Here is a 25,918-nt window from a genome sequence, read left to right as displayed (position 1 = left end):
GGTTTCTAACGTGATGTCGTAAATTAACCTATTTTTTAGGCTTATTTAGCAATTAGCAAAAACGCTGCCTAACCCTACGAGTTAGATCAAATTAATGTACTACAGTATTGTACACCATAAAAAGGTCTACAAAAAAGTCCGCGATGGTATATATTTATCTTTTAGGGATAACCCACATTAACCATTTTTATTGTTTACTTTTTACGTGAGAAAATGGCTTATTTACGAAGCTATTTTAAGCAATACGGCATTAATCCTTATCGAATTAAGTACCTTAAATACAGTGTGCAATTAATATAGATCAATATGGTTCCTTACAGCATGTAAATTAAACAAATATTTTCGGAGATATTACAAATTTAAAATTTGCGTTTAAAAATGTGTAATGTAATAAAAATTGTATGAATTTAGATATTCCAAAGATAGCAGGAAATCTTCATAGTAAGTATAGGGGAAGAGGAATTGTTTTACTCCAAATTTAATGCGTGCAGGCCAAGGGCAGTAATGAATGAACCAAAAATACTGGATCGATTTTAATCATGTTTTCATTGAGTGACATAGGCATATATATTTTATGCCCGTGCAAAGTCGGAGCGGGCCGCTATGTTTTTATATACAACGTTCATATTTTTTCTGTAGTGTATTTAATTTAGTATCAGCATTGCACCCGTGCGAAGCCGGGGCGGGTCGCTAGTGTTGAATAAAAAAAAATTATTCTGCTAAAAAAATGTGTTTTACTATGGTGGGCCGGGGACTTTACAATTGACCTGTTATCATAAAAAAGTGAAAATTTATTTCCAAGGCTTAGAACAGGCATTCTTATGTTGCCTATTATACCCGTAAACATATATTATCATCGATAATAAGTCTCGCATCGATACTAATGCGCAGTAGCTTTATTTTTAATTATTATCATGCGTTTCAGGTAATTCTTAAATCGCGACAAGAAATCAACGCCCGCCGAGGAGTGCTGATTTATTTCAAGGCGTTCGGATGTCACCTTCCTTCGCCGCCCGAAGAAGGATATTTGGTGTCGCGAAACGACTCGTTCGCCACTTATACTTGTTGTAGGGGTCTCGTGTTTCCAGACACTCAAGCGAAAACCCGAACTATCAGGTGTCTCGGCACCGTCTGGAATATCTCGTTACCGTTGCTGGGGTGTGAAGGTAAGTTTTTTTATTTTGTCTTATTACTAAGTTCGTTTAAGTTTGTCTATATTATTAATTAATTAATGTTGATGGATAAAAACAGGTTGGCGAGTAAATAATTTCGATTATTTCGTATTTTTCAATTAATTTATATAAATATCAAACACTAATTAATGATATATTGTTTATTTAATTACATCTTACATTAGATATGCTTAATACAATCTTAATTTACAAATTAATTTATTATTATGGTTCTGTTGTACTTGCAATAACACACCAGCAAAGGGAGTACTTGATTAATACGTCAGTATGTATTTCCGAAATTAAAATAAAACTAATCAACTTCGTATATCTTTGGTAATTAATCGTATAACTTTGTTTTGGGTGCATTGGATTACTAGTTGGTTTGATATTTTAGTGCAACTCCATATTTGCACCCCGTAGGTCCAAATTATATATATAATAAACCAATCTCTTTGATTTTAGGTCAAGTTGAGAGTATTTTCCGACTAACCAGTACAGTTGCTTGACTTTTAGTATAATCTGATCTGATTTTTATCTAACATGATGTTTCTAATTTAACCTACCATCGAGATGTATTCCGAGATATTTAGCTGATTCTGCTTGAGGAATCGGGCATCCGTCAAGTGATATAATTATGGTTTTGTCATTTCGCCGCAACACAAAATTGACATGGGCAGATTTGGAGCTATTAAGCTGTATTTTCCAGTCTCTAGTCCTTTTGTAGAACTTGTTGACCACTACTTGTACTTTCTCTGCAGCCTTACATAGAGATACATCTTTTGTCATGTTAACTGTGTAGTTGGCAAATGTTCCAAGTACTGTTGTTGTTGTTGGAACATTAACAGAATAGATATAAATGCCAGGTTTGATCGTGAAAAGTGTTTGTTTTCCTTGAGTGCATTAGTCCCAGAGAGCCACCCACATCGACACCAAAGCGGCATATTCATGGCTAAAGTCTAATAAAACTATTTCTACTGAACATACAATCTATTGATCAAATTTAACGATGTATTGTAGCAAGAATGACCAGCAATAACGAACAACAGACGTCTTCATCCTCTTTTATGACAACGGTCGACTACACATTGCAAAATTTGTGTAGGATAGACTATTGCAGCTGGAATGGGAAGTTCTACCACAGCTATCGTATTTACCAGTCATAGTGCCGTATGATTATCACTTGTTCAGATCGATATAATACTGGTACTGTTTCAAAATACTGAAATAGTGAGGAAATGTATCGCTACTAATGCTCTTCGACACGGTATTGCTATGCTTCCAAAATTATGTGAACATTTTATAAAAAATGATTAAATTTTTCTCAATAAATGTCTTTTTAATGAATATTTGATCAGAACACATTCAAGTCCCTAATATTTCAAATTTATAATCGAAAGTGAAACTCTACTATGATATAAAGCCTAAAATAATTACTGTCTTATTTATTTTATTACTTAACTTGTGTTTTTTCAAAACTACTACTAAATTTCAATGGTAAACACTTTTTAGTATGTTTTTTATTAACCCACTAAATATGGTTCAAAATCAGTTTTTGTATTAATATTATTGCTAATATAGGACGCCATATTTCTATTAACAATAAAATAATTTTATTCGCTGATTGTTACATTTGTCTATATAAATTTATCAGAGCATTTAACAATTAACGATATCTCTTTACGTAATAATTAAAACAATATATTTATCTTTAATGTATGTTCATTATTTTTATTTTAACAGAAATTTTGTAAGAATATCTGAACAAACGCTTAATCGACATAGGTCGTTGAATAATATTTATTAAAATATTTATTTTCTAAATGGGAATGTCAATATTGACTGTAAAGGGGTAATTAAAGAAGTTATATTGGAAAAATCAATGTTCGTATTGCCTTTAATTCGTTATGCAGTAGATTTTTATAATGGAAAAATAGCTTCTATAAATATTAGATAGCATAGTAACTTCGTAATTGTGAGGATAAAATCGACGAAAATATTGAAGATTTGAGAAAACTATAATAACATCGCAGATAAACGTCTCGGGGTTGCCAGCTATTCGTTATCGGGTTCTAGTTGGCGCTGCTGGCACCCCGCCCATTCAATATCTGGGATTATATTTCTGAGTATTTTGTGGACCGTTATTCCACGATGTAACATCGTATATTTGAATCTTTATTTTTGAAATGTTTTATTTGTGATATATTTCTTTCTTCTTCCGAAACGCTACGAATTAAATCCAATACCTAGTAAGAAATATAATTTGATGATATACTGGCGATTTAATTTTTTTTGTCTTTTAAATGTTGAGCTATCGCTACTGGTTCTTCTATTTTTACTCTTTGTATGTATTTCTCTGATTAATTTGATTTTTAATATCCCAAATGATATTATTTGAGGAAACAAGATATGAGAACAGATTTCATCAAATCAAAAAGCCTTTCATTATAATAATCCTCATAGAGGGCTCTCGGGTTCTCCAGAATGTCTAATTCTCAGCCAATACGCTGCGGTTAGTATTCATTTTCGTTCATGTCTTTTTCAGAGCTGTTCGCTATATCTCCCACTCAAAATGTCAAAACTATTGTCGAGTGATTTATCTTTTGCCTCAAAATAGGCCTGTCACCAGTTGCTGTCCGCTCAGATGACGATCGTTTTGATCCCGGAGTGAAGCGATGGGTCCATTATCACATATCGATGCAAAATTCGCAAAGACGCAAAAATTTCGGTTTGTTAGGTTTAAACATGACCAACCACTGCTCAAAATCATCAGCACGTTCCTGTTTTTGGTCAACAGTGAGCAAACGCGGCACTCACTTTGAACAGAGCTTTCTCATAGTTAAATGCTCATGCAGTATAACACCAACACATTCTTTTAATATCTTTACGATGTTAACTAACTCACGCAACTTCACTTCTCGTTCATTCAATACGATTTTGTGGATTTTATTTTATGTTTTCTGGTGACTCTACGACCACGTTTGAAGTCGGCAAACTAACGTTTGATTGTCGTAAAATTAATACACGAAATTGTTTTCAATCTATTGTTTTGAAAATAACAAAAGTGGTGTCACTTTTAGCACAATAACTCATAAACTTATGAATAGATTATCGTGAAAATTTATCAGCTTTCTTTTGAAGGTTAATACCAACTGAAAAAGTGAAGAATGAAATAAAACTAGCGCCATATATGTGTTAGGCTCGGGACTTTTCAACGCATGTGTTAGATGTTTTATCCGATTAAAGTTGACCAACCCCTGTAACCAGAAACGCTATTCACAGCACGTTAAAGAGACATCGTCCGAAAAACGACCGAGATAATAATTATTTATCTGCGGAACGTAGCAACATCCGCCAAGCGCTCCGAGTAAAACGCTCTAAACAGATAGACAATAACATTGTTAGAGCACCGGCAGCTCTAAAACGCAAAACCGCCGCCAAACTTTTCATGATAAATCTGTTTTAAATTCGAGTTGTAACGGACGCCGGCTTGTGGATAGCGGCTCTGGCAATTGAAAATCGATATACGGTGAGTTTCAACTTTGTTATCGTTTACTTTTCAAAACAAAACAAAACACTGATCGATATCATCATACCTACATTAATTTCAGTCGTGATATTATTATACTTGCCTTCAATTCCTTTATTATATTGTTATTAGTCGTTACCTACAATTTATCTTCACAATAACTTAAAAAGTAGAAGAGTCCATAGGCCCCATCTTAGTCTCTGGTGTAATAATGTTTCTGTTATTAGCACTATTATATAACACTGCTAATTTTCTATTAAATATACCTCACGTCACCTTTTTAATTAATATTTGATCAGAACACATTCAAGTCCCCAATATTTCAAATTTATAATCGAAAGTGAAACTCTACTATGATATAAAGCCTAAAATAATTACTGTCTTATTTATTTCATTACTTAACTTGCGTTTTTCAAAATTACTACTAAATTTCAATCGTAAACACTTTTTAGTATGTTTTTTATTAACCCACTTAATATGGTTCAAAATCAGTTTTTGTATTAATATTATTGCTAATATAGGACGCTATATTTCTACTAACAATAAAATAATTTTATTCGCCGATTGTTACATTTGTCTGTATAAATTTATCAGAGCATTTAACAATTAACGATATCTCTTTACGTAATAATTAAAACAATATATTTATCTTTGATGTATGTTCATTATTTTTATTTTAACAGAAATTTTACATTAATTTAAGTCGTGATATTATTATACTTGCCTTCAATTCATTTATTATATTGTTATTAGTCGTTACCTACAATTTATCTTCACAATAACTTAAAAAGTAGAAGAGTCCATAGGCCCTATCTTAGTATCTGGTGTAATAATATTTATGTTATTAGCACTATTATGTAACACTGCTAATTTTCTATGAAATACACCTCACGTCACTAAACTGTACAAGTTCAAATAGTTTCATTCCTTTGAGCCTGTATTCTGTACTGGTATTATCCAAGAATTGTATTACTTCAATATTGGCATGAAAATGGAGTGCTATAATATGGGAGAGAGGCACCTACGATACTTCTCAGTGCTCTTTCTCATAATTCAGTTCCGTATGTCCATATAGATCTCAATACTTGTATAATAGCAATTTATTATATACTGATAATTGTGATTTTGTTCCAATTAACCAATACATTTTCCTATATTGGAACTCCAGTTCTTCCAGTGAAGTTTTCCATCAAGATTTATTCCCAGATACTTAGCGCTGTTGCTATAAGGATTGGTAGTATTATTTTCTGGTATTGCCGAGGTCTGATTATACGTAAACTGCTCATGTACTGATTGGCTTTGGTTAATTTTTATTTTTCTAATAGGTCATTAGGTCGGAGTCCAAATTTTTATATTGTCACTTGCCTATAGTAATTTTCGTGTGGCCTCTTTGCTACTGTCTCCGATAGCAAGAATCTCAGTATCAACAGAAAATGTAGCCATCGCAATCTATTCTACATTTGGTATATCACATGGGTAGAGTACGTAAGGAATTGATCCCAAAACACTTACTTTTGACATTGCTTCTTATTAACTTACATTGCTGGCAAACAAGTTCGGATGTCTTAACTTTGTTAAATATTTCTCTCCGTTGGATTAACCCACGACTTTTTGTGCTTGAGGTTGCCGTAGTAGATTCGCTTTTCATCGTCAGTCACAATATGCCACAGAAAACTCTATTTTGTCTCGAAAACAATGAAACACATCGTCTGTGAACGTTTGGAAACAGTTGTTGTTGAACCGCTAAGCTATCTGAGTTTCTTTAAGTGTTTGAACTAATTTTTTGGCCAATAAGTCTTGTTTATCATTAACATCAAAATCACGACTTCTAAATCGTTGAAACCAAAACCGACTGTTGGAATATGATGAAATACCATCACCATAAGTTTCTAAAAGTATTGTCAAATGTTAAATATGCAACTTTGGGTATTCCATAATACTCAGTAATACTAAATGTAAATTATTCAATTTAGCAGTTAGATTAACTACTAAGTAATTTTGACTAATAAATTCTTATAACAGTGTGTTGATTAATTACAATGGTTTTTAGATGAATTAGTTCTGTTATACTATAAATAATTTAGAATAAAAATCTGTGCGTTCTTTGTATAAATATTCATGAAAATACCATAAAACACAAACAATCGCTTGATAAGAATTATGGAGACTATGTACCAAAATAATCAACTAATATTGCATACATTAATCCTTCACTCTCCTTTATCTCGAAGGCGTGACCTCTAGCGACATGTGGCTTTTTATATAATAAATAAAAAAATGGTTCAGAGAAAAAAGTGACTCAAATAAAGAATGTATGAATGTATCACTGCTAAAAAATATGTTTTTATCTGTTAGCTCATATATTTATTAAGTGAAGTATTACCTCCTGCAACTTCAGGAAACTCCACAATTTAAAGTATATGCAAGTCAATTATGTCTGTTAGCATGATTAGTGTCATCAAAAATTGTTTCTCGTTGTTAAAGACGATCTTTCGATCAAAAAATGTTTTTTTTATTTGGACGTACAGCTTAATAATCAAACTTGCTAAGATGATCTGGCATCATTAACTGGATCTGGAATAAACAGATGCTATCAGTACTGATCAGCTACCACAAATATCGATCGCTGACACAAATACACTAAAATACATAGATGACATCCGTCTTCAAAAGATCGACTTGGTGGAAATTGGTTGTTGTCTCTTCATTCAAGCACTTCAAAATCACTGCAACTTTCATTATTATCATGAATGGATCTCGGAGAGAGTATCTAGATAGTTGACAATCGGTTGTAGCTGTTGACCTGGGACTGAATCTTGATCCATGTCTTCTTCGGAGCTGCTAGTTGCGTCTTCCACCCAAAAAGTCGATTTCGTCACAGAAGTCAAAAATGTACTCAACTGTGCGTTTCTTGTCATATATTAAACCAATGACTTAATGTCTTATGTGATCTCACAGAAAAACATGTGGAATTTACCTTCACATAATATTTATATATATATTTTTTTTTTTGAAGAATTTATTAATAATATATTTGAATGTCCAAACATCCGGTGGTGATCCAAGAATGTCGCACTATTATCAACTAAAACGAAGGTCAAAAAAATGTGTTATAGTCCCAGTAAATGCGCACCAACCACTAATAAGATAATTTGATGATTTTTGATGAAACGTGTTCAGGTTCCGAATGACCTTCATAAAATGAGTCAGAAATACCTTCCTGGCTATTGTTAGATTTGATTTACCGTAATGTAGCGTGATAATGTATTATTATTTTTTAAGTTTCTCTTCGATTGGAATGTGAATGAACGATAGAATGAATCTATATTATATTGTGTCTTTAAATGATAAAATTAAATATTAACTTTAGTTTCACTCAAATTCGCTACAATTACTTTCGTTCTTGTGTAAAGTAAATTAGATTACACTGCTTAACAAAAAAAAAACATAATCGACAAGATGTGTGTTCGAAATAGGTGAATTTCAGTCTTGATTGTAATATTTCCTTTCGTTCATACGCACTAACTGAAAAAACGCTTTCTTCTGCTGTATTATTGATTCCAAATACTTGGGCTCCTACATTTGCTCAATATTGTGGTCTTATTTTGATTAATTCTCAAGCCACACGGCATTGGAGTGAGAACGATGTCATGAGGAATGCCAGTATATCATCAGCAAACATCATATCGGTCAAAGAGCTTGAACAAGATAGAGGATGAACAATACGAGGATGATTATGTTAAAAAACAGTCGAGAGAGGACTCCTTGGGGAACACCAGTTTGCATCTCAAAACAGAAGTCATGACGTGTACATTCTAAATTGTTTAAAAAATCACCTACCAGGAGACTCTATCTAAAATGAAGCTATTAGTGCTCCAGATGTAACTGTTGTTTTTTTTTTAAGAGAAGTCTAGAGCATCCTTTGCATCTCAGTTTCATAGCAGATAATCTTCATGGAGTATTTTTCCAATCTCATCACTGACACCTCCGCAACTAAGTAGAAAAATCCAGAGAAAATGTATTTTTAGGATCTTTGGATTTGATGGTATTTTTATCAAAGTTCCTTAACCACCTGAGTGTATTTTACCATCTCTTTTAGTTCCTACAAAATCATCTCCGATAATTCTTATTCCTTCCAAAACTAATCGAACGCACGATCCCTTATAAGTTAATTTATTACATACATAAATTAACTTCTTTTTATCTTTCCTTTTTACCAAAATAATACTAATAGACAGTTTTTACAAGAGATGTCTAATAGCGTTTATATTTTTTTATAACATCTTTATTAGATACGCTTAGTACAATCTTAATTTATAAATTAATTTATTACTACTTTTCCTATTACTTGCATTAATTTACAAGCAAGACGAGTGCGAGAAAATACATCAATATATATTATAAAATTATAATTATTTATTAATTATTAACTTATAGCTATAGTTTACACTAAATGTATATACGCTTCAATCTCCTGATATCCTGTTCTTTCGTGTTTCAAGGCGAAATCTTCCATAACCTCGCAAATCCATTTGATTTCCAGGTCATCGTGCAGTTCTTGGTTGGTTACATAGCGATAGGAATTGGTAATCAATCGAAGAACCTTGTTTTGACAGCGTTGTATGACTAGTTGATTTGAATTTTTAGTGCAACACCATATTTGCACCCCATAGGTCCATCAACTACAGCAAAAATACTATAAAATTCAACATTACAGCAATAACATCATCGTATATAATATTTTTACTTACTAAAATTTGATCGAAGACAATGATCAGTCCCAAAAAAGGTATATATAAGGATCATAGAGAATAATAAAATAGATAAGCGAAAACCAAGGCATTTTTATATATTATGTATCAAAGGAGCATAACAGAAACTGAATTGAACAGAAACAGCAAACTGTAGCCACAATGGGTCTCGTATTAGCCACTTTAAAAAATATTTTTCGTTGTTTGATTGCTGTGGATAAGAAGTCAGTCTACCACCCAAATCATAAAAAGTCCGAAGTCCCCTAAAAAGAATAATAAGTACTGTGAACAGAACAAAGTGACTTCATTTTTGAAGCATTCTGGACCAATCGAATAGAATAATTTGTGAAAAAAGACCCCCATCAAAATAACGCATTTTCTCACACAGCTAAATCCATCTCTAAAATCAGTAAATTATAGAACGAGCTGTTTTAACATTCAATTTACTTGCCGTGTTTAGCCTCCTTTGACATTTGATTATTTTGACACGTCAAAAAATTCTTTCTGCAAGTTAAAAAACATCATTCTGATGAATCGAAGACATTCTTACAGCCAAAATTCATTTTTTCACTTTCATTCTATCTCCGCGAAGTTATAACAAACTAAATAACTATAAAAAACTAAACACAAATTGTAACAATCCCAAGAACTAAAAAAAACGAGTAAAAGATCAAAATAATACTTTTTCTGTCTGAACAATAAGAAAATATCAAAAAAGTTTGACAAAGAAGGGCTAATGAAATAATAATGAACATCAACCTAAATAAATATACTGTTTGTGGTGTATTGTAATGACAACATTACATTAAAATTAATGATAGCAGCGTTCTCTATGCTAAACATTGTACCGAAATGGTTACAATACATTTTTCTTTTGTGTGTGATCATTATCTGTATATATTTTGATAATGTAATAACAAAAATCGTTTTTACAAGTAATATGATTCAATATACACATTATCAGCACCGTTTGACATTCAACCACTTAAAATACGCTGATATCGATATCCAAAAGTAAACTTGAACCGTTGAAGTAGTTTGTTTGGTCTTATTTCAGCACCACAACCTCACGACTCGATCTACCTTCAGAAACCTGCCGTTGTAGTAACCAAAGAAATGTCTTCGGGTAAGTACGCGATATTTAATTTTGTTAGGTCCTTTTATTATTCATTTTAATAATTCAGGATGTGTTAGTATTGGCAAAATAGACCTTGACTAACTACGCGGTCAGGCTGCAGCTATCAAGAAATTAATAATGGATATAAATTACTAATAACAAAGGTTATCTCAAGATTTTTCTAACATGAACTTGACATTTTTCAATTGAGATATTGTATTAAATATGTCCACAGTATGTTTGTAGTTGTTATCACCACTTACTACGCAATGTGTTATTATGAATTGTCTGACATACAGGAATAACATTTTCTTTTCATAGCAGTTACTCTGATATTGATGGAATATGGAAAATTGACATTATTTCTTTCCATTCTTCCTCAATGGTGATGATATATTGATTAAATAGTATGTTCTAGAACTTAAGAGGCAATTCCTATCTAGACATATCTTTAAGGCTTAACCATTCAATAATATACCCTTAACAGCTTGTTATTATTATTTTCGGAGATATAGTTGATTTATTAACTAAGTTTAAACCCGATTTTCTCGAAACCACTTTTTTCAAAAGATGTCATCAAGTCTATTGAAGTGACTTAGTTGAAACTTGGTGTGAACCTTCCCTATATATCATTCTATCGTCTCGGATTTTAACTATTTTTAATAAATTGTATACGAAATACGAATGCGAAATAAATGTTAACAAAAATCCTTGTTTTATAGATTTGTTACTCCGAAACGATAAATATTCTTAAACTTAACAAAAATCTAACATAAATAAATAAATAAAACAAAAATGATTCGTCTGATTCGCTTATTCGCCTTATTTAGCTCTATTTGCCGTACATTAAACCCGAAAAAAGGTTTCAAAGACAACGAACCCAAATCGAAGACGGGCCTAAAAGTCTTACTACTTTTTGACCACACTTACCTACGCACAAGACACATCGAAATATCAGATTTAGTATCAACACATAATTACAACAAACTTAAGCATTTTAGTAAAAATATTATAAATTAAAATTAAAAATATTAATCATAATTTAGTAAAGCATGAAAATCCATTATAGAATTTTTCTACATGGAAAAACAATCAAATAATATCCATTGTTTGATACTAATTTATCTTTCATCTTCATTAAAACTCACTATATTTATTGTAACCCTACTTCAACCACCGTATTTATTATACCAATTAAGGTCAATACGAACACATTTTATTTACATCGTTGAAAAGAGGACACAATAAAACGCAGAAACCTTCCACGTTCTGAATAATTCATTCTATTAAAGCCTTTCCAGGTTTTCAAGATCTCTGATATCTTAATTATTTGCGACATAGATCTAGGTCGATTTTGATAATAATAAAGGCAGATCATGCAAAGAAAACGTACAAAATCAGATCGAGATATGAGAACTTTAAACATTATATTTTATAATTAGTTAATTTTGTCTGTCATGTTTTTATTTTTTTTCTGTTCCAGAACTGATAGCTCCTATTCTAATTATCCTAGTGCTGTTTGCAGTCAATGGTGTGATTATATTTTATATTCACAAAGCTAAAAAGAAGTAAGTATTTAAATTTGATTTGTTGAATTAAATATTTTGTAACAATTCAGATAGGTTATACGACAGATATATAATAAATTCAGCAACATTTAATTGTTACTTGATTGAGACCAAATGTGATGAAATATAGATTAATCTAATATATTAGTTACTGTAATATTTTAATCCGAAAAATTCTTATAAGAATATTAAATTTGTACAAAAAAAGATAATTTTTTCATCAAATTTCATTCATTAATGTATAACATATCAATATAATTGTTCATTCTAATAATGTAAATATGTTAAATAATAATATAGGATGAGAATGAATAATATTTCGAATACAGGTGACCGAATATACACTGTGGATTTTATTGAAATTTTAAATACGCCTCTGTTAACATATTTTATTTACCAGAATAGTACAACACATAAACATTCCATTTTTTAATTTCATTTTCATCTTAATAACGTGAATATATTAAAAAATAATATAGAATACAACCTCTATGAATTATAATCCGAGATAGATGACCAAATATACACTATAGGCAGAGTAGTTGACACATTATTTAACGTTTTGATTATCTGAGTCGTCAATATTAAGTAGAATATAAGGAGTATAAATAATATTTCGAGTTCAGATGACCAAATATACACGATGGACGTGAAGTGGTGTTTTATAGAAGTTGTTTTTAAATTACATTTTGAGTAAATATTTTTTAACATGTTTTGTTTTTCAGTATAGTACGACACAATCGATGTTTAAGTTATCAGCGCGAGTTAAACACCAGATGTCATTCTTATTACGGTTCAATGGAGAATAATATTGGTGGAGGTGCTAAGAACTCTTATTTGATTGAAAATTGTCCTGTAGATTTTGTATCTGTGTAAATTCGTTGTTCTAATACCCCTGTCTCGTAAAAACTGCCAATATTGATTTGCAAAAATACAATAAATGATATGTATATTGCTAAAATACGTGTAGTAACTAACATGATGTGTAGGGTGTTTCAATAAAAGCGAGTTGATGTTAGCAGCCTGTAGCGACTATGTTGTTTCGGCCAAATCCCCGTGACAAATTACATGATTGATGAAATGATAGATTAAAGTTCCAATTTTAACAACCAAATCAATTTTACCGACAGGATGCATTTTTAGATGAATAACTCTGTTATCGAGCAGACTTTTTGCTTGATATTTCCGATTCTGTCATAGAATGAGGATAACCGATTTTTTCGGCCCAAATTAAGCTTATATGGACAGGAGCGACAAGTAATTCCAGCAGGACGACGTTCTATAAGAATTTTGAAAGAGTACCTCGCACAAAGCTGTTTCATTCCATTTCAACATCGACCCATCCTTATTGAAAACCCCTATACCGTATTAAAACCCAATTGTGCATGATGTTATTTATGAAATATATAAAATTTATTGATTATAATATATATGAGCAATAATACAATAATTTGGTTTGGGTTGGATTTTTCGTTTTAAATGAAAAAATTAATAATTTCATCCCTTTCGGTCTCTGTTGTTGGGTTAACTTACATATACGGAATTCGGTAAATTATTAAAAGTATTCATATATAAAATAGTTCAGGTTTAGTACTAGATGTATGATTTATTTGTTGACATTTCTTCTTGGAGCTTAAAATTGTATTTTCGATTAAATATATATAAACATAAATATATAAGAAAATATAAATGTAGTCGTTGTGATATTCTCCATTTGTGGTATATGATATGTGTAAAGCACGTACAGAATTGGTCTCAATACACTTCTTTGTGATACACCTGCTTTAGTTTCTTTTATTGTAGAATAGGCTAGGAATAAATAGCAATAGCTAAACTCTAAACATTCTGAGATGTAAGAGTTCAGGGGTTCAGTGTGTTGTTTATATTTATAATGTTGAAGGATCAGCATATATGCCAAGTTTTTCCAGATGCTTGGGCTTGAGATTAGATCTAAGAATATAGTTGGGTAGACTTTGCTTTTCTTCGTAGGGTTTTTCATTGACATCTATGATTCTATACATCTAATCCATTGTTGAATGTTTGTTCATAAAACCAAACTGATGAATTAGAATAATTAAATGAAAATAAATTAGAATAAATAATTTTCTTTAAATGTATGTATTACATTGGTACTACTCATTGCCGACTAACCTAGATTTGTCTAAATATGGTTGTAGTCTATTCAAAGTTATTTTGTATATTCGTCATCTAAATTTGTGATCTCAAAACATCGCAATATTGCCGCATCAACTCTGAGTTTTAGTTCAGTTAGGCTTTAATATAAAACAAATTTCTAATCTAAATAAAATAATTGAACAAAAATGTTATCAAATATAATTTATTTTAACATCATAGTACGTCTAAAAACTACAGTTAATTATACGGCCACAATAGTTTATAGATTAGAGTTATAACCTCTTATCACTGTTGCTTTCAAGAATGTTTATACGTCTGACAACCGGACGACTTTGACAGGCTCATTCGTTTACGTGTTCGAACTAATCAGATAGCATCGTGTTTCTATTTAACTAGAATAAAATGAGAAGAAAAATAATGTTTTATTCTAAAACGAATTTGCAAATTGCGACAGGCAATATATTAAACATCTTGATGACAAAACTTATTTTGTGCATAAAGCTTTGAATAGATTATAAATAAAGTTTATCTTTTGTTCCAAAGTCATAAGTGGTTCATAACAAGATTCCCTATATTGCCTGAAATATGAGAATATACCGATTCATAATAAAGTTTCGAAATAAAAAAAAACTCCTTTACTCCACCTGTACAAAATAAGTCATACACCTAATATTACATATTGTTTTGTGTATCATTTATTACCTTGTCCAATATATGTTTGTAAATAACTTCAATTAGTATCAAAAATACTCCATGTTAACTGAAGTTCAACACACCATCATAGTATTGAATTTCGTTTGGACTAATTCTTTTTTATTATTATTTTAGGAACGCAATTGAGGTTAGAGACGAGGAACTAGGCACTTTCACTGAAAACAAGGGATGAAGTTGCCGCCACAGCATAGCCTTACAACTCGCTTATTTCATGATACTTTATTGAAAGTTTAACAATTCAGATTATTTATGATAATTGTATAAAAAATATGAGTGCAAGATATATTTATTATCTATAATAGATTTATATTTTAAGGGTTTTCTAATTTATTAGAGATTTAATTGAATAAAGTTTGATGAAAATACATGTTGTTTCTTTTTAGTATAAGCTGGGTCAACTACTAATATATATCCTAAGAATTAAGGAATTGAAAGAATCGAGAGGAAATTTCGAGAAACCAAAATGAAAGAAAATTATTTTAACGAATTTTGACCTTCCAATAAAAAAAAGTCCATAACTCAAATAGACCTAAATACGGCGAATAAAGTAAGGATACTGAAACAATTTTTACTTTGTGTAATTCGCTGATTTTAAGTCATTATCTATCTTGATGCAATATGAATTTGTTGGTTTTGGTTTTGGGTTTTAATGGTTAAATCAACTTTTTGAAATAACTCCAAGGAAATTGGGATTTTTCTTGTTCGGCATTTAGTATATGACATTTCCTTGGTTCAGGACTTAGACAATATTTTCTAAAGTTTTTAAATCATCGCAAACCTTGTCAAATAATTGGACAAAGCCAAATAATATGGCTGAGTAAACATTTTGGTAATCTTTCTCGATTATATTTGCAATTCTATAGACTAGTCTCTCACTTGTTAAGCCTTTGCTCATAAATCCAAACTTATACGTGAGGGTATTAAGTTTTAAAGGAATAATTAAGCATCATTATTTTATATCTCCACATCGGAAATGAAAAAAACTTAATTTTAGTAATTGCAATGATTCATTTTTTGGTATCTCACAATAAGAGTTGTGACTGTCTCTACTCAAAATAAATTAACGTGGGTGTAGCGAATTGTAAAATGCTTCTTACCAGTGACATCCAGTTTCAACAACAAAAACACCATAAGGAGAACCAAAGGTAACGGATTACGAACAGAAATGATGACGCAATGTAATTTTAGTTCATATATTTGACTATTTTACCTTCTACTCTAAGCATACAATCTAAAAATATCTGTGCAACAATAATTTAATAAATAACTTAAATAGTTTCTATTCGAAGGTGTAATCCATTCACTGGAGTCATGAACGGTGACTTCGCGTCCAACACCAAGGGATCTTGGGTTAAATGGCATTTTTCCACCTTGTATTTTTTCAAAAAGTGGACCAAACCAACCTTGGCCGATATCTGTCCAAATCGATCACCTGTAACCGTTAAAACTAATAGTGATAATGTGTTAACATTGTGTTAAGTGAATAAGTTCTTTTTTACGGCTGTTATAGCTTAAAATTATATTTAAAATAGGAATATAGTTCACGGTATTTTATGGACATTAGGATTCAAAATATCGAACTACAAGCATCTATGAGCTGCACAATATCTCACAAAACAAGGCAAAAATGTTTTTTTAACACAAGAATCAGGTCTTAACGACAACATGATGCTTAACGTTTGAATATGTGGAATTATAAGTTCTACTGCGTAAGGAAGCAACGCCAATAGCAAGAACTTACAGCTTAGATAAGAGACATCTATTTAGTATAACCTATTCAGTTTTTTGTACATACATTTGTCATCAAAATGTTTAATGTAACGCCTGTCGCAATTTGTAAATTCGTTTCAGAATCAGACAATATTTTCCTTCTCATTTTATTCTAGTTAAAAACAGACACAGTGTTGTCTGATTAGTTCGAATACGTAAACGAATGAGCCTGTCAAAGTCGTCCGGTTGTCAGACGTATGCAAAATTCTTGAAAGCAATAATAATAAATATAAACTGACCTATAAACTATTGTTGCTGCATAATTAACTGTAGTTTTTGGTGTACTATAATGTTAAAATAAATTATATTGAACATTTTTGTTCAGTTATTTTATTTAGATTAGAATATTGTTGTATGTCGTACGCTTGTCAGACGTATGCAAAATTCTTGAAAGCAATAGTGATAAGAGGTTATAATTCTAACCTATAAACTATTGTAGCTGTGGTTTTTAGATGTACTATAATATTAAAATAAATTATATTTGATAAGATTTTGGTTCAATTATTTTATTTAGATTAGAATTTTGTGGTATGTCAAAGTCAAACTGAACTAAAACCCAGAGTTGGTGCGGCAACAATGCGACGTTTTGATGTCACAAATTTAGATGACGTATGTACAAAATAACTTTGAACAGACTATATATTATATTATATTTATATACATATTTTCACGTGTTTAAACCAAAAGGGCATAATTCAAGAAATCTGAAGGTCTGTTCTTTGACTGATTGAGAACAGAACAGAACTTTCTCTTGAAAATTGTGATAGGATGAATATAAAACATTTTATGAGGTTTCCAAACATAAAAAGTCAACAAAAAAACATACTAAGCATAGAAAGACATGCTAAGCAAAGAAAGAGAAGACTCTTCAAGTTCTTATTTTTCTATTTTTTTTATATAAAATATTAAGACTGCTGAAAAATCTGTCAAAGAGTCATAGACCTAATATATTATGTTCTTGCATATATTTTGATCACTGATATTCATTAATGAAAATACAAACTAAAAATGTAAAGAAATATTAAACAACATAACTTAACCAACAAATTTGATGGTTTCTGCTTTTATCTGCATAAATGTTTTAAGTCTTGATTTTATTGTACTTAAATATAGAAGACAATTTTATTGAAATATATATATATATATATATATATATATATATATATATATATATATATATATATATAGAAGATATGTCTTATGAGAAGATAAACGTATTAGAGATATAACGTTAAATCCTTTAAGTATCTCTTCAAGAATGAATATTAAATTCGTTTTAGAAACTAATTCAGCTAAATCAAACAAGAAACCCATCAAACACTTTTAGAAAATTATGATGGTGATGCTTCTTCATATCCCAATTATTCGTTTTGACTTTAACGATTTAAAAGTGGCGACATCATTGACAGGTAATGGCATGAATGACCAAAAGAAATTAGAAGATAATGAATTTCAAGACTTATTAGAGGAACATATTTAAAGGACTTAAGGTAAATGCTTGTAAAAGTGAAAAAAGCCTAATATTTTCTAATTTAAAATATTACCAATGCAATTCCTTGGCCCTGAGCCAAAAGGCATATAGACACAGGAATTGGTGTAACCCTTAACACCATCCTCAAAACGTCCAGGATCGAATTTTTCTGGATCCGTATAGTAATGGGGATCAAAATGTAAACCATCAATGGGTATCAATATAGGGGTGCCTTTCTCGATCTTTAGACCGGTTTCTTCGATAATATAATCAGCTTTACAGTTCCTGTTGAGGAAGGGACCAAACGGATACCGCCTCAATGTTTCTGCGAAAGTATACTGACGTTAAAACTGCAACAAGCAGAGGACTTAGTTCATTCTTCTAATTACCTGCTAAAACCATATCCAGATATTTTAATTGTTGCAGTTTTTCGAAACTTATATGCGAGTCATCGTCAGAGAATGCTTCAAAAATTTCCTTTCGGACCTTGTCCTGCCAATATTGGTGCAAGCTCATTTCGTATAGGGCGAGAGCGACTAAGTTGCTAGTGGTTTCAAAACCGGCCGTAAAGAAAGTAATTGCTTGTGCTACCATACACGTAGTATCTGAAAATGTATATGAAAAACATTAAATATATATTAAAAAACAACTTTAAGAGAATAATAAAAGTTAATTAATTAATACTAGAAAAGTTCGTGTTGATTCTTCTTGATTGCTTAAACCATTAAAATATTAAAAGCATCTGACTCAGAAAATTAATTTCATTTAAACTAATGTATCGTCCATTTTTTACAACAATCTTCACACACACTGATTTTCGAGAAAAAAACCACTAAAAAGTTTTTCAAAAAGTCAAGATACTATTCTTAATACTACATCCAACATATTCTTATTTTAATTATTTTATATTTGTTCAAAATTTAGTTCAGTAGTCAATTTAATTAAGTTCTCACTTAATAGCACTTTCATATTTTAGAGTTACTTTTTACCAACTATCTGGACTGGACATATTGCTGACATAACATAGAGGTTATCTTAGACGTCCTGTCTTACCCACTGGCGAGCCGCGCATTAATTTCATCGTCGGATTATAATGACAATTTTAAACAATCACAAACACAAATTTACTATCATGCCCCAGCAGGATTCAAACCCGCAACAATCCCAACAGTAATAGGATATTCCTGTCGCCTTGACCACTGCGCTAACCAAGCCGGCAACACGGGTCTGTTACAGATACAAAGGTCACATACCGAATAAATCGAATTTCAAAGAAATAAACTTACCTGGATATGGAAATAAGGTAAGTATATTATGGAAATTGTAATGAATACATTTAAATAACTCCAGACACAAAAATAATCAATAAACAATAAAAACTTTCTTTAAATACGTTAAATCTTATATAAATATAATAGTTGCAAAAGGTTGTTAATAATTGTGACTAATAAGAAGAGATAACGATACATAAATGATCTTACAATTAAACATCTTTAATTGATATTAATGTTATTAATTTAGTACACGAGAGAGCACAACAAAATAGATTAAATGTAGTAAAATAAATAAGCTGGGACAGTTTGGAATAATGCTAAGACCTTTTAAATAATTCGAAATAATCACTCTACAATCGACCAAGTGTACAGAGTAGCAGCGGTTCTTGAAAAGGCATTCGAAGAAAAGAAATACTGCCCTGCAATATTCCTGAACATCTCACAAGCTTTTAATCGGGTATGGCATTTGGGATTATTCTATAAAATGAAAAAATTGCTACCGCGAAAATACTGTCGACCGCCCGAGTTCCACAGGGCATTGTCTTGAGACCACTCCTGTATCTGCTCTATACTACAGATATCCCGACAACAAAAGAAACAGTACTTGGAACATCTGCCGATGAAACAGTTATCATGGCAAAAAATGTATCTCTGTCTAAAGCTGTAGAGAAACTACAAGTAGCGGTCAACAAGATCTACAAGTGGACTAGAGATTGGAAAATACAGCTTAATAACTGTCCAAATCCGTCCATATTAATTTTGCGTTGCAGCGAAATAACAAAAACCTAAGTATATCACTTGATGGACACCCGATTTTTCAAATTGAATCAACGAAATACCTCAGAATACATTTCGATTGTAGATTAAATTAGAAAGATCAAAATAACAATATATTACACAAAAAGCAGAGCAGATTAGACTCAAAGTCAAGTAACTGGATTGGTTGGTCGGAAGACACTCCCAACTTGACCCAAACTCAAAGAAATTGGTTTATCAGTCAACCATAAAGCCAATTTGGACCTATGGGGTGCCCTAAAGTAGATGGTTTGCACTAAAATATCAAATCAACTAGGTAATTCAATGCACCCAAAACAAAGCTCTACGATTCAAGCATGAAATAACGTTATTAGATCACAGTAACGTGGAAGCAATACCGCTACTGGACAATACGCAGGAAATCAGTAAAATGCGACATTTTTCTATGACAGTTTTATTCAGGTAAAACTGTTTGTTAAATTCTGATTCTGAAAAAGTGTACTCGACAGATAAAACGAGAATTTGAAACAGTTACTTGATGAAGGTTCATGGTAATACAAAAAACTTGGTAAATCGTTAAATGTAAATCAATCAATTATTTCCAGTCATTGGAATGCTATTAGACGGCCTCAAATACAAGAAAATTGAATGTCACGTGAATTTAAGTAGGGATACTTTGAAAAACAATTGTGCATAGTCAAGGTCTTGTGTCAGAAATAAAAGAAAAACATTTATTTTGCGTCGTAATGTTACTGATAGTAAAGAGTAGACATAATGCGATAGCCCAGGGTAATAAAATCATACGTCAAGCCCAGATCACCAGCAAAATTGATGTGGAAGGGGAATATTCATGCTTCCAAGGTAATAGCGGTCAAATTTAAGACGGTTCAGCATTTTCCATTATCATGAATAACAGCAGATGGAAAGTTCCGTTATATTGCCCAAACTTACCCTCTTCTGATTACCATTTGTTTGAAATGAAGCGGGAATGGAATTTTAATGGACTATTAATGAACAATATCTTGAAAATATATTAATTTATGTTGTTATTAAAATACAACTATATTTTCAATAAAAACAGCTAAAATTTCGTACATCCAATAGCTTCGATATTATTGCGATAATTTTTCCTTAATACCATACATAACTAAAGTCCCTATACAACAATGGAAAAGCTTACACATAAAATAAACTTACCAAACTGAGTGCCATTCTTATTCTCATCGCTGAACATATCCCTCACGTGAATCAACAGATCAACCAGGTCGTTCCTCTTCACGCCGCTTTTCTCTCGTTCTGATAACGTTTCCAAAAATATCTGTCGAAAATAGCTGGTGTCCAAGAGCTTCAGCTTAAACAAGTACACGAACTTCGGTACGAAAAAGTACGAAAACAATCGGAAGGACTGGAAAAAGTCTATCGTAAGCATCTTTCGACAAAATATTCGAAAAACGCTCTCTTCCTGCTCATCGAACGAATTGCTGTCGATGCCAAAGAAACAGCTGGCTACCAGATCGGTCATGTATTTGCCTGATACCTCTTTCATGTCGAGGATTTCTTTGTCGTATTTCAGTAAATAGCGCTGCATCTGTTGGGCATTGCTCACCATCAACGGATACATGCTCTTAATTTTGCCCGACGTAAATATGCCGCTCAATTTGTTCCTGATGTTGCGCCAATCGGGATTCCTGATGATGAACAGACTATTTCCGCTCATGTCATCGGCTTTCTTGTCACAGGCAAAAGTCCTGTCGTCGAAATTATTGAAATCCCTTATGGTTATATTTTTTATGATGTCCGGACTGCGAATCACCAAATACGGTTTACCCCAAATGTAAATCCCGAAATACGGACCGTCGAACCTCCTGTACAAATCTCCTAGGTGTTTTCCAATCTGTCGTTTTCCACTGAAAACGTTCCAGAAATTTCCTACCAAAAAGTAAGGCTTCTCGCACTGTACGTTCCGCTTTTCCCAGTAATTATCATCCTTCGTAAGGTATAGGTACGACATAATCAATATCATCGCAACAAGAAAGAGGGTCATCCAGTTTGGTATCAATACAAGCTGCAACATCTAAAAATGTAATACAATAATTAGATTGAAAGAATGAATGGTGGTTTAAATACACTTATTTCCCAATTAAAAGAATATGTCAATGTAACAGAATTACATAGGCTTCATAAAAATAATTTGAAAAGCAAAACAGTTTTCGTAAAAGCAATAAAACGACAATTAATACGAAAACAACTTATATACCATTTCTATAATAAAAAAATACATGTACTAGCCATTAATATACATTTAAATCGAGTTATTTTGTTAATCAATGAATATGCAACACTTGTAGCACTATTAAAAAAATAATAAGAAGGTTAATTGTTCTTTATACGTTATCAATTAAAAGAATAAATTACCCTATTATGTACTATAAAATATCCTGTATATGTCCACTTAAAATCACAATAAATTTCAATATAACCTACCATTTCAATGCAAATCTTATATATCAAATTAATACAAATTGTAGGAAAAGGGGGATGGTTCGTTTAAGATATTTTAAGCATATTAAAATTTACAGAAATTGGTCACACACATATGTGTAAGGCGGGATATTGGACTCAGATCTTCCACCGAATTATCAAAAACTGTATTAAATATTTCCGTTAAATTAAAATAAATATTATTTCATAAACGTAATATATCATAAATGTAAAAAAAATTCATAAAACCATATTGCTAAAAGTATAACTTAACAAATATATACCTGATTGTATCACACTACATCACACCAGATACACATACAAAACTGTCTATAAAGCATTTCGAACAGCAAGACTTATAACGTGTTGGTTTCAAATTATATTCATACCTAGACTGAGAAAACACGACATTTACAATTTTTATGAGGGGTCCTTATTTGCAAACATCAATCTCTCACATGTTCCTGAGTATTCCTGACAAACGATGTCGGGTAACAAATTCGCCAGACAATATTCCACAGAAATATTTACGTATAATGGATATTAGAAAATTTTCCTAGAATCTCAGGATTTCATTTTTATTGTCGACATTTATTTTATTTCTTTTCTAAATATTTGGTCCAAATTAGGTAGTTTACTTGAAAAACAAGCAGTTTTGACGTACATAAAAGCGATTTTATTGAAACACTTAAGAAAATACCATAGGCAAATTATATTCTAACAAAACTTGTAAACAAAATTCAGAATATAAATCTAACTCATAAAATTAATAATGTCCATTATAAAACGCACAAAAAAATTAAACGTTACTTTTCCTCAAAAACGGAATTTTGTGTTGTTTATAATGGTTCTTTTAAATAATAGTATCTGATTTATATATATGTTATATCTAGACATAAACCAATATATTCTAGATAAATTCAAACTATTAAAGCATTAAAAATGACAAGATATTTCTAGTTTTTTAACAAACACCATTGCGCCATCTATTGTGACACCTATTAATGAAGCTCTAATTAAAGATTATATACATATATATATATATATATATATATATATATATATATATATATAATCTTCACTGTATCATCGTCACTGTATAAATAAAAATATATAATAAGGCTGTCAACGATATGTACTAATTTAAATTAAAAAATGCATATATAAACTTAATTATATCCTATTAAACTATACTATATCAGAGAAATTCCATCTTGGATTATTTCTTATTAAGGTATGTTCATAATTATGTTTCTTAATTATGAACTATCTTTTTAACCTTTAATGTTAACAATACAGTAATATTGTACAATATATGTAGTATATTTTTAAAGTTCCGTTTATAAGATCATATATTTAAAATTCATGAGCCTATGCAACTAATTAAACTTATGTATTTATAGATCAACATATTAATTCTGATTTTAATCCTAGCTGATTAATAATATATTTGTGAATGCGTAATTTAACATAAAATTGATATAACAAAATACATGTTAATTTATTTTATAAACTTTTCCTAAAAATTTCACTAAACAATTTAAATTTAATAAAAATTAAAATAACTGTCGTAAATCTTAAATATTCTTGTTATTAGAGTTGATTACATAGAGTAATCTCTATATATTCTCTATGGTTGATTACATTGCATAACAATATAATTCTGTATAAAAGCAGTTAATAATGCTCTACATTTAATTCTAAATACATTATTATTAATTCATTGAACGAAATAAATGTTTTACTGTGGCAAAACTTTTACTTTTTAGATGAAAATGATGTTAAATTGCTAAAAATAAATAAATAAATTGCTGGGAAGTTCTTAAATCCAATTTTTTTTTAAACAAACCATTGTTGTATAATCAATATGACACATATAATCAATATTAAATAAAAGTAATGATCAATAAATAGTCTTGGATATCATGAACTATAAGAAACTATTAATAAAAGCAGTAATATTTGTCAGTATGATATTTTTTAATAAAATAAAAAGAAAAGTAGATATATTTTAAAATATGTAATTCTATATGAAAATATATATAAAACTACATACAGGAGCAGATTTTTTTTAATTAAACGTATTTTAAAATATAGTTTCACAATATTTGTAATTTTAGATTTTGCAGTATCACTGAACCCAAACCAGAAATGTGAATCAGTGCTGTTTTCTTTTGACGTAAAAAGTTCTTTAACCTTGAAAAGTTCAAAGTAAAACACCGTGGACAATGCCGAAGAGGCGATGCCTTACAAGAACAAACCATCTCGGCGAATCCGTAAAATTCAAGATAAAACACTTTGGCTTCTATGAATTGTACTTACAATGGTAACTTCGAAAGATCATCAAGAGCACAGTGCACTAAAATAGTGGTGGTTCAGACTGAAGACTGGGAAAGAATAAATTCATAAGAGCCAATCTAGTTTTTTATTTTATTCTCCGAAAAGTAAATCTTCAATCAATTTAAAATCAGTTCGTGTTTTAGGAGTATACATATTTATGATGTTTAAACAGTTGGTCCTAAAGGTTGCATATTAATTGCGTCTCACTTTTACTTGCCCTTTTTGTTATTTTTTAGGAATATATATTTGTTCAGTCATAACATATTATTTATTTAAACAGCATTGAAACATTTTTTAAAAACCTATCACCAAAACATTTTTAAATAATAATTTTGTCAATTGTAAAAAGTATGAAATATATAATTAAACATAGTTTAATAATAATTTTCTACTATAATTTATTTCCTAAAAATGAAATGTAATTAAAAAAGTTAAATCATACCTAAATTACAATCACTATTAAATATATTTGGAGTACATACAATGGTAATGATCAAGGAATTAAAATACATTAGATACATGTATCAGCTCCGGACATTATTGATTTTAAAACTAATATTTAATTATTAATAAAGTTTTAAGTTCAACAACTGTGCACTAAAACTATATTAATAATAATAATCAATATATTAATATACCAAGAGCCAAAATATAGTCATAAGAGAATTATACCAAATTACAGGTTACCTATTAAATAAATCTAAAAAATCGGTTAAAACAAATCCTATCCGTAGAGTTAGTTGCCTATGGTTACTATAATATAGGTGTTATTAATCCAAAAAATATAATTTTTTCCGTCCTTTGAATATGCCTGTTCATTCAAGCACTCAAAATATCTT

General features: G+C 30.5%; 2 protein-coding genes across 5 annotated transcripts in view; one reads left to right on the top strand and one right to left on the bottom strand.

The window, feature by feature from the left end:
* The window catches only part of LOC143202854 (uncharacterized), a 35,843-nt gene extending 20,491 nt beyond the window's left edge, over positions 1-15,352 (top strand). Inside the window, exons 6-9 of one of the 2 annotated variants that reach the window (XM_076414724.1) lie at positions 926-1,166; positions 10,510-10,578; positions 12,053-12,137; positions 15,102-15,352. In XM_076414724.1, coding sequence (XP_076270839.1) covers positions 926-1,166; positions 10,510-10,578; positions 12,053-12,137; positions 15,102-15,159 — 453 coding nt within the window. In that variant the 3' untranslated portion in view covers positions 15,160-15,352. Of the gene's footprint in view, positions 1-925; positions 1,167-10,509; positions 10,579-12,052; positions 12,138-12,862; positions 13,156-15,101 lie in introns of those variants that run through there. The other variant, XM_076414723.1, reaches the window with a different exon arrangement.
* An 814-nt stretch (positions 15,353-16,166) lies between these two features.
* On the bottom strand, positions 16,167-25,612 carry LOC143203226 (cytochrome P450 6g1). Of its 3 annotated transcripts, none has more exons than XM_076415372.1 (5): positions 25,522-25,612; positions 21,456-22,332; positions 18,618-18,833; positions 18,302-18,553; positions 16,167-16,419 (listed from the first exon to the last, which is right to left on the bottom strand). In XM_076415372.1, exons 2-5 carry the CDS (start codon positions 22,330-22,332, stop codon positions 16,256-16,258), a joined length of 1,509 nt encoding a protein of 502 aa, XP_076271487.1. In that variant the 5' UTR covers positions 25,522-25,612; the 3' UTR covers positions 16,167-16,255. The 3 variants fall into 3 exon arrangements, with proteins under 3 accessions (XP_076271487.1, XP_076271488.1, XP_076271486.1); XM_076415373.1 differs by lacking the exon at positions 25,522-25,612 and adding an exon at positions 25,062-25,152; XM_076415371.1 differs by lacking the exon at positions 25,522-25,612 and adding an exon at positions 23,024-23,147.
* Between the last annotated feature and the right edge of the window lie 306 nt (positions 25,613-25,918).

Source organism: Rhynchophorus ferrugineus, unplaced genomic scaffold, assembly GCF_030347505.1.
Source record: "Rhynchophorus ferrugineus isolate W39M unplaced genomic scaffold, kcgeb_rfMv2 rfM9, whole genome shotgun sequence".
Taxonomy (NCBI): Eukaryota; Metazoa; Arthropoda; class Insecta; order Coleoptera; family Curculionidae; genus Rhynchophorus; species Rhynchophorus ferrugineus.
This window is presented reverse-complemented; position numbering and strand designations above follow the sequence as displayed.

Coding starts and splice junctions, on each gene's coding strand:
- LOC143203226 (XM_076415372.1), bottom strand. CDS start 22,332: ATGTTGCAGCTTGTATTGATACCAAACTGGATGACCCTCTTTCTTGTT. Junction 18,554..18,617: donor TCTGGATATGGTTTTAGCAG/GTAATTAGAAGA, acceptor ATACTTTCGCAG/AAACATTGAGGCGGTATCCG. Junction 16,420..18,301: donor AGGGCCAAGGAATTGCATTG/GTAATATTTTAA, acceptor TAACGGTTACAG/GTGATCGATTTGGACAGATA.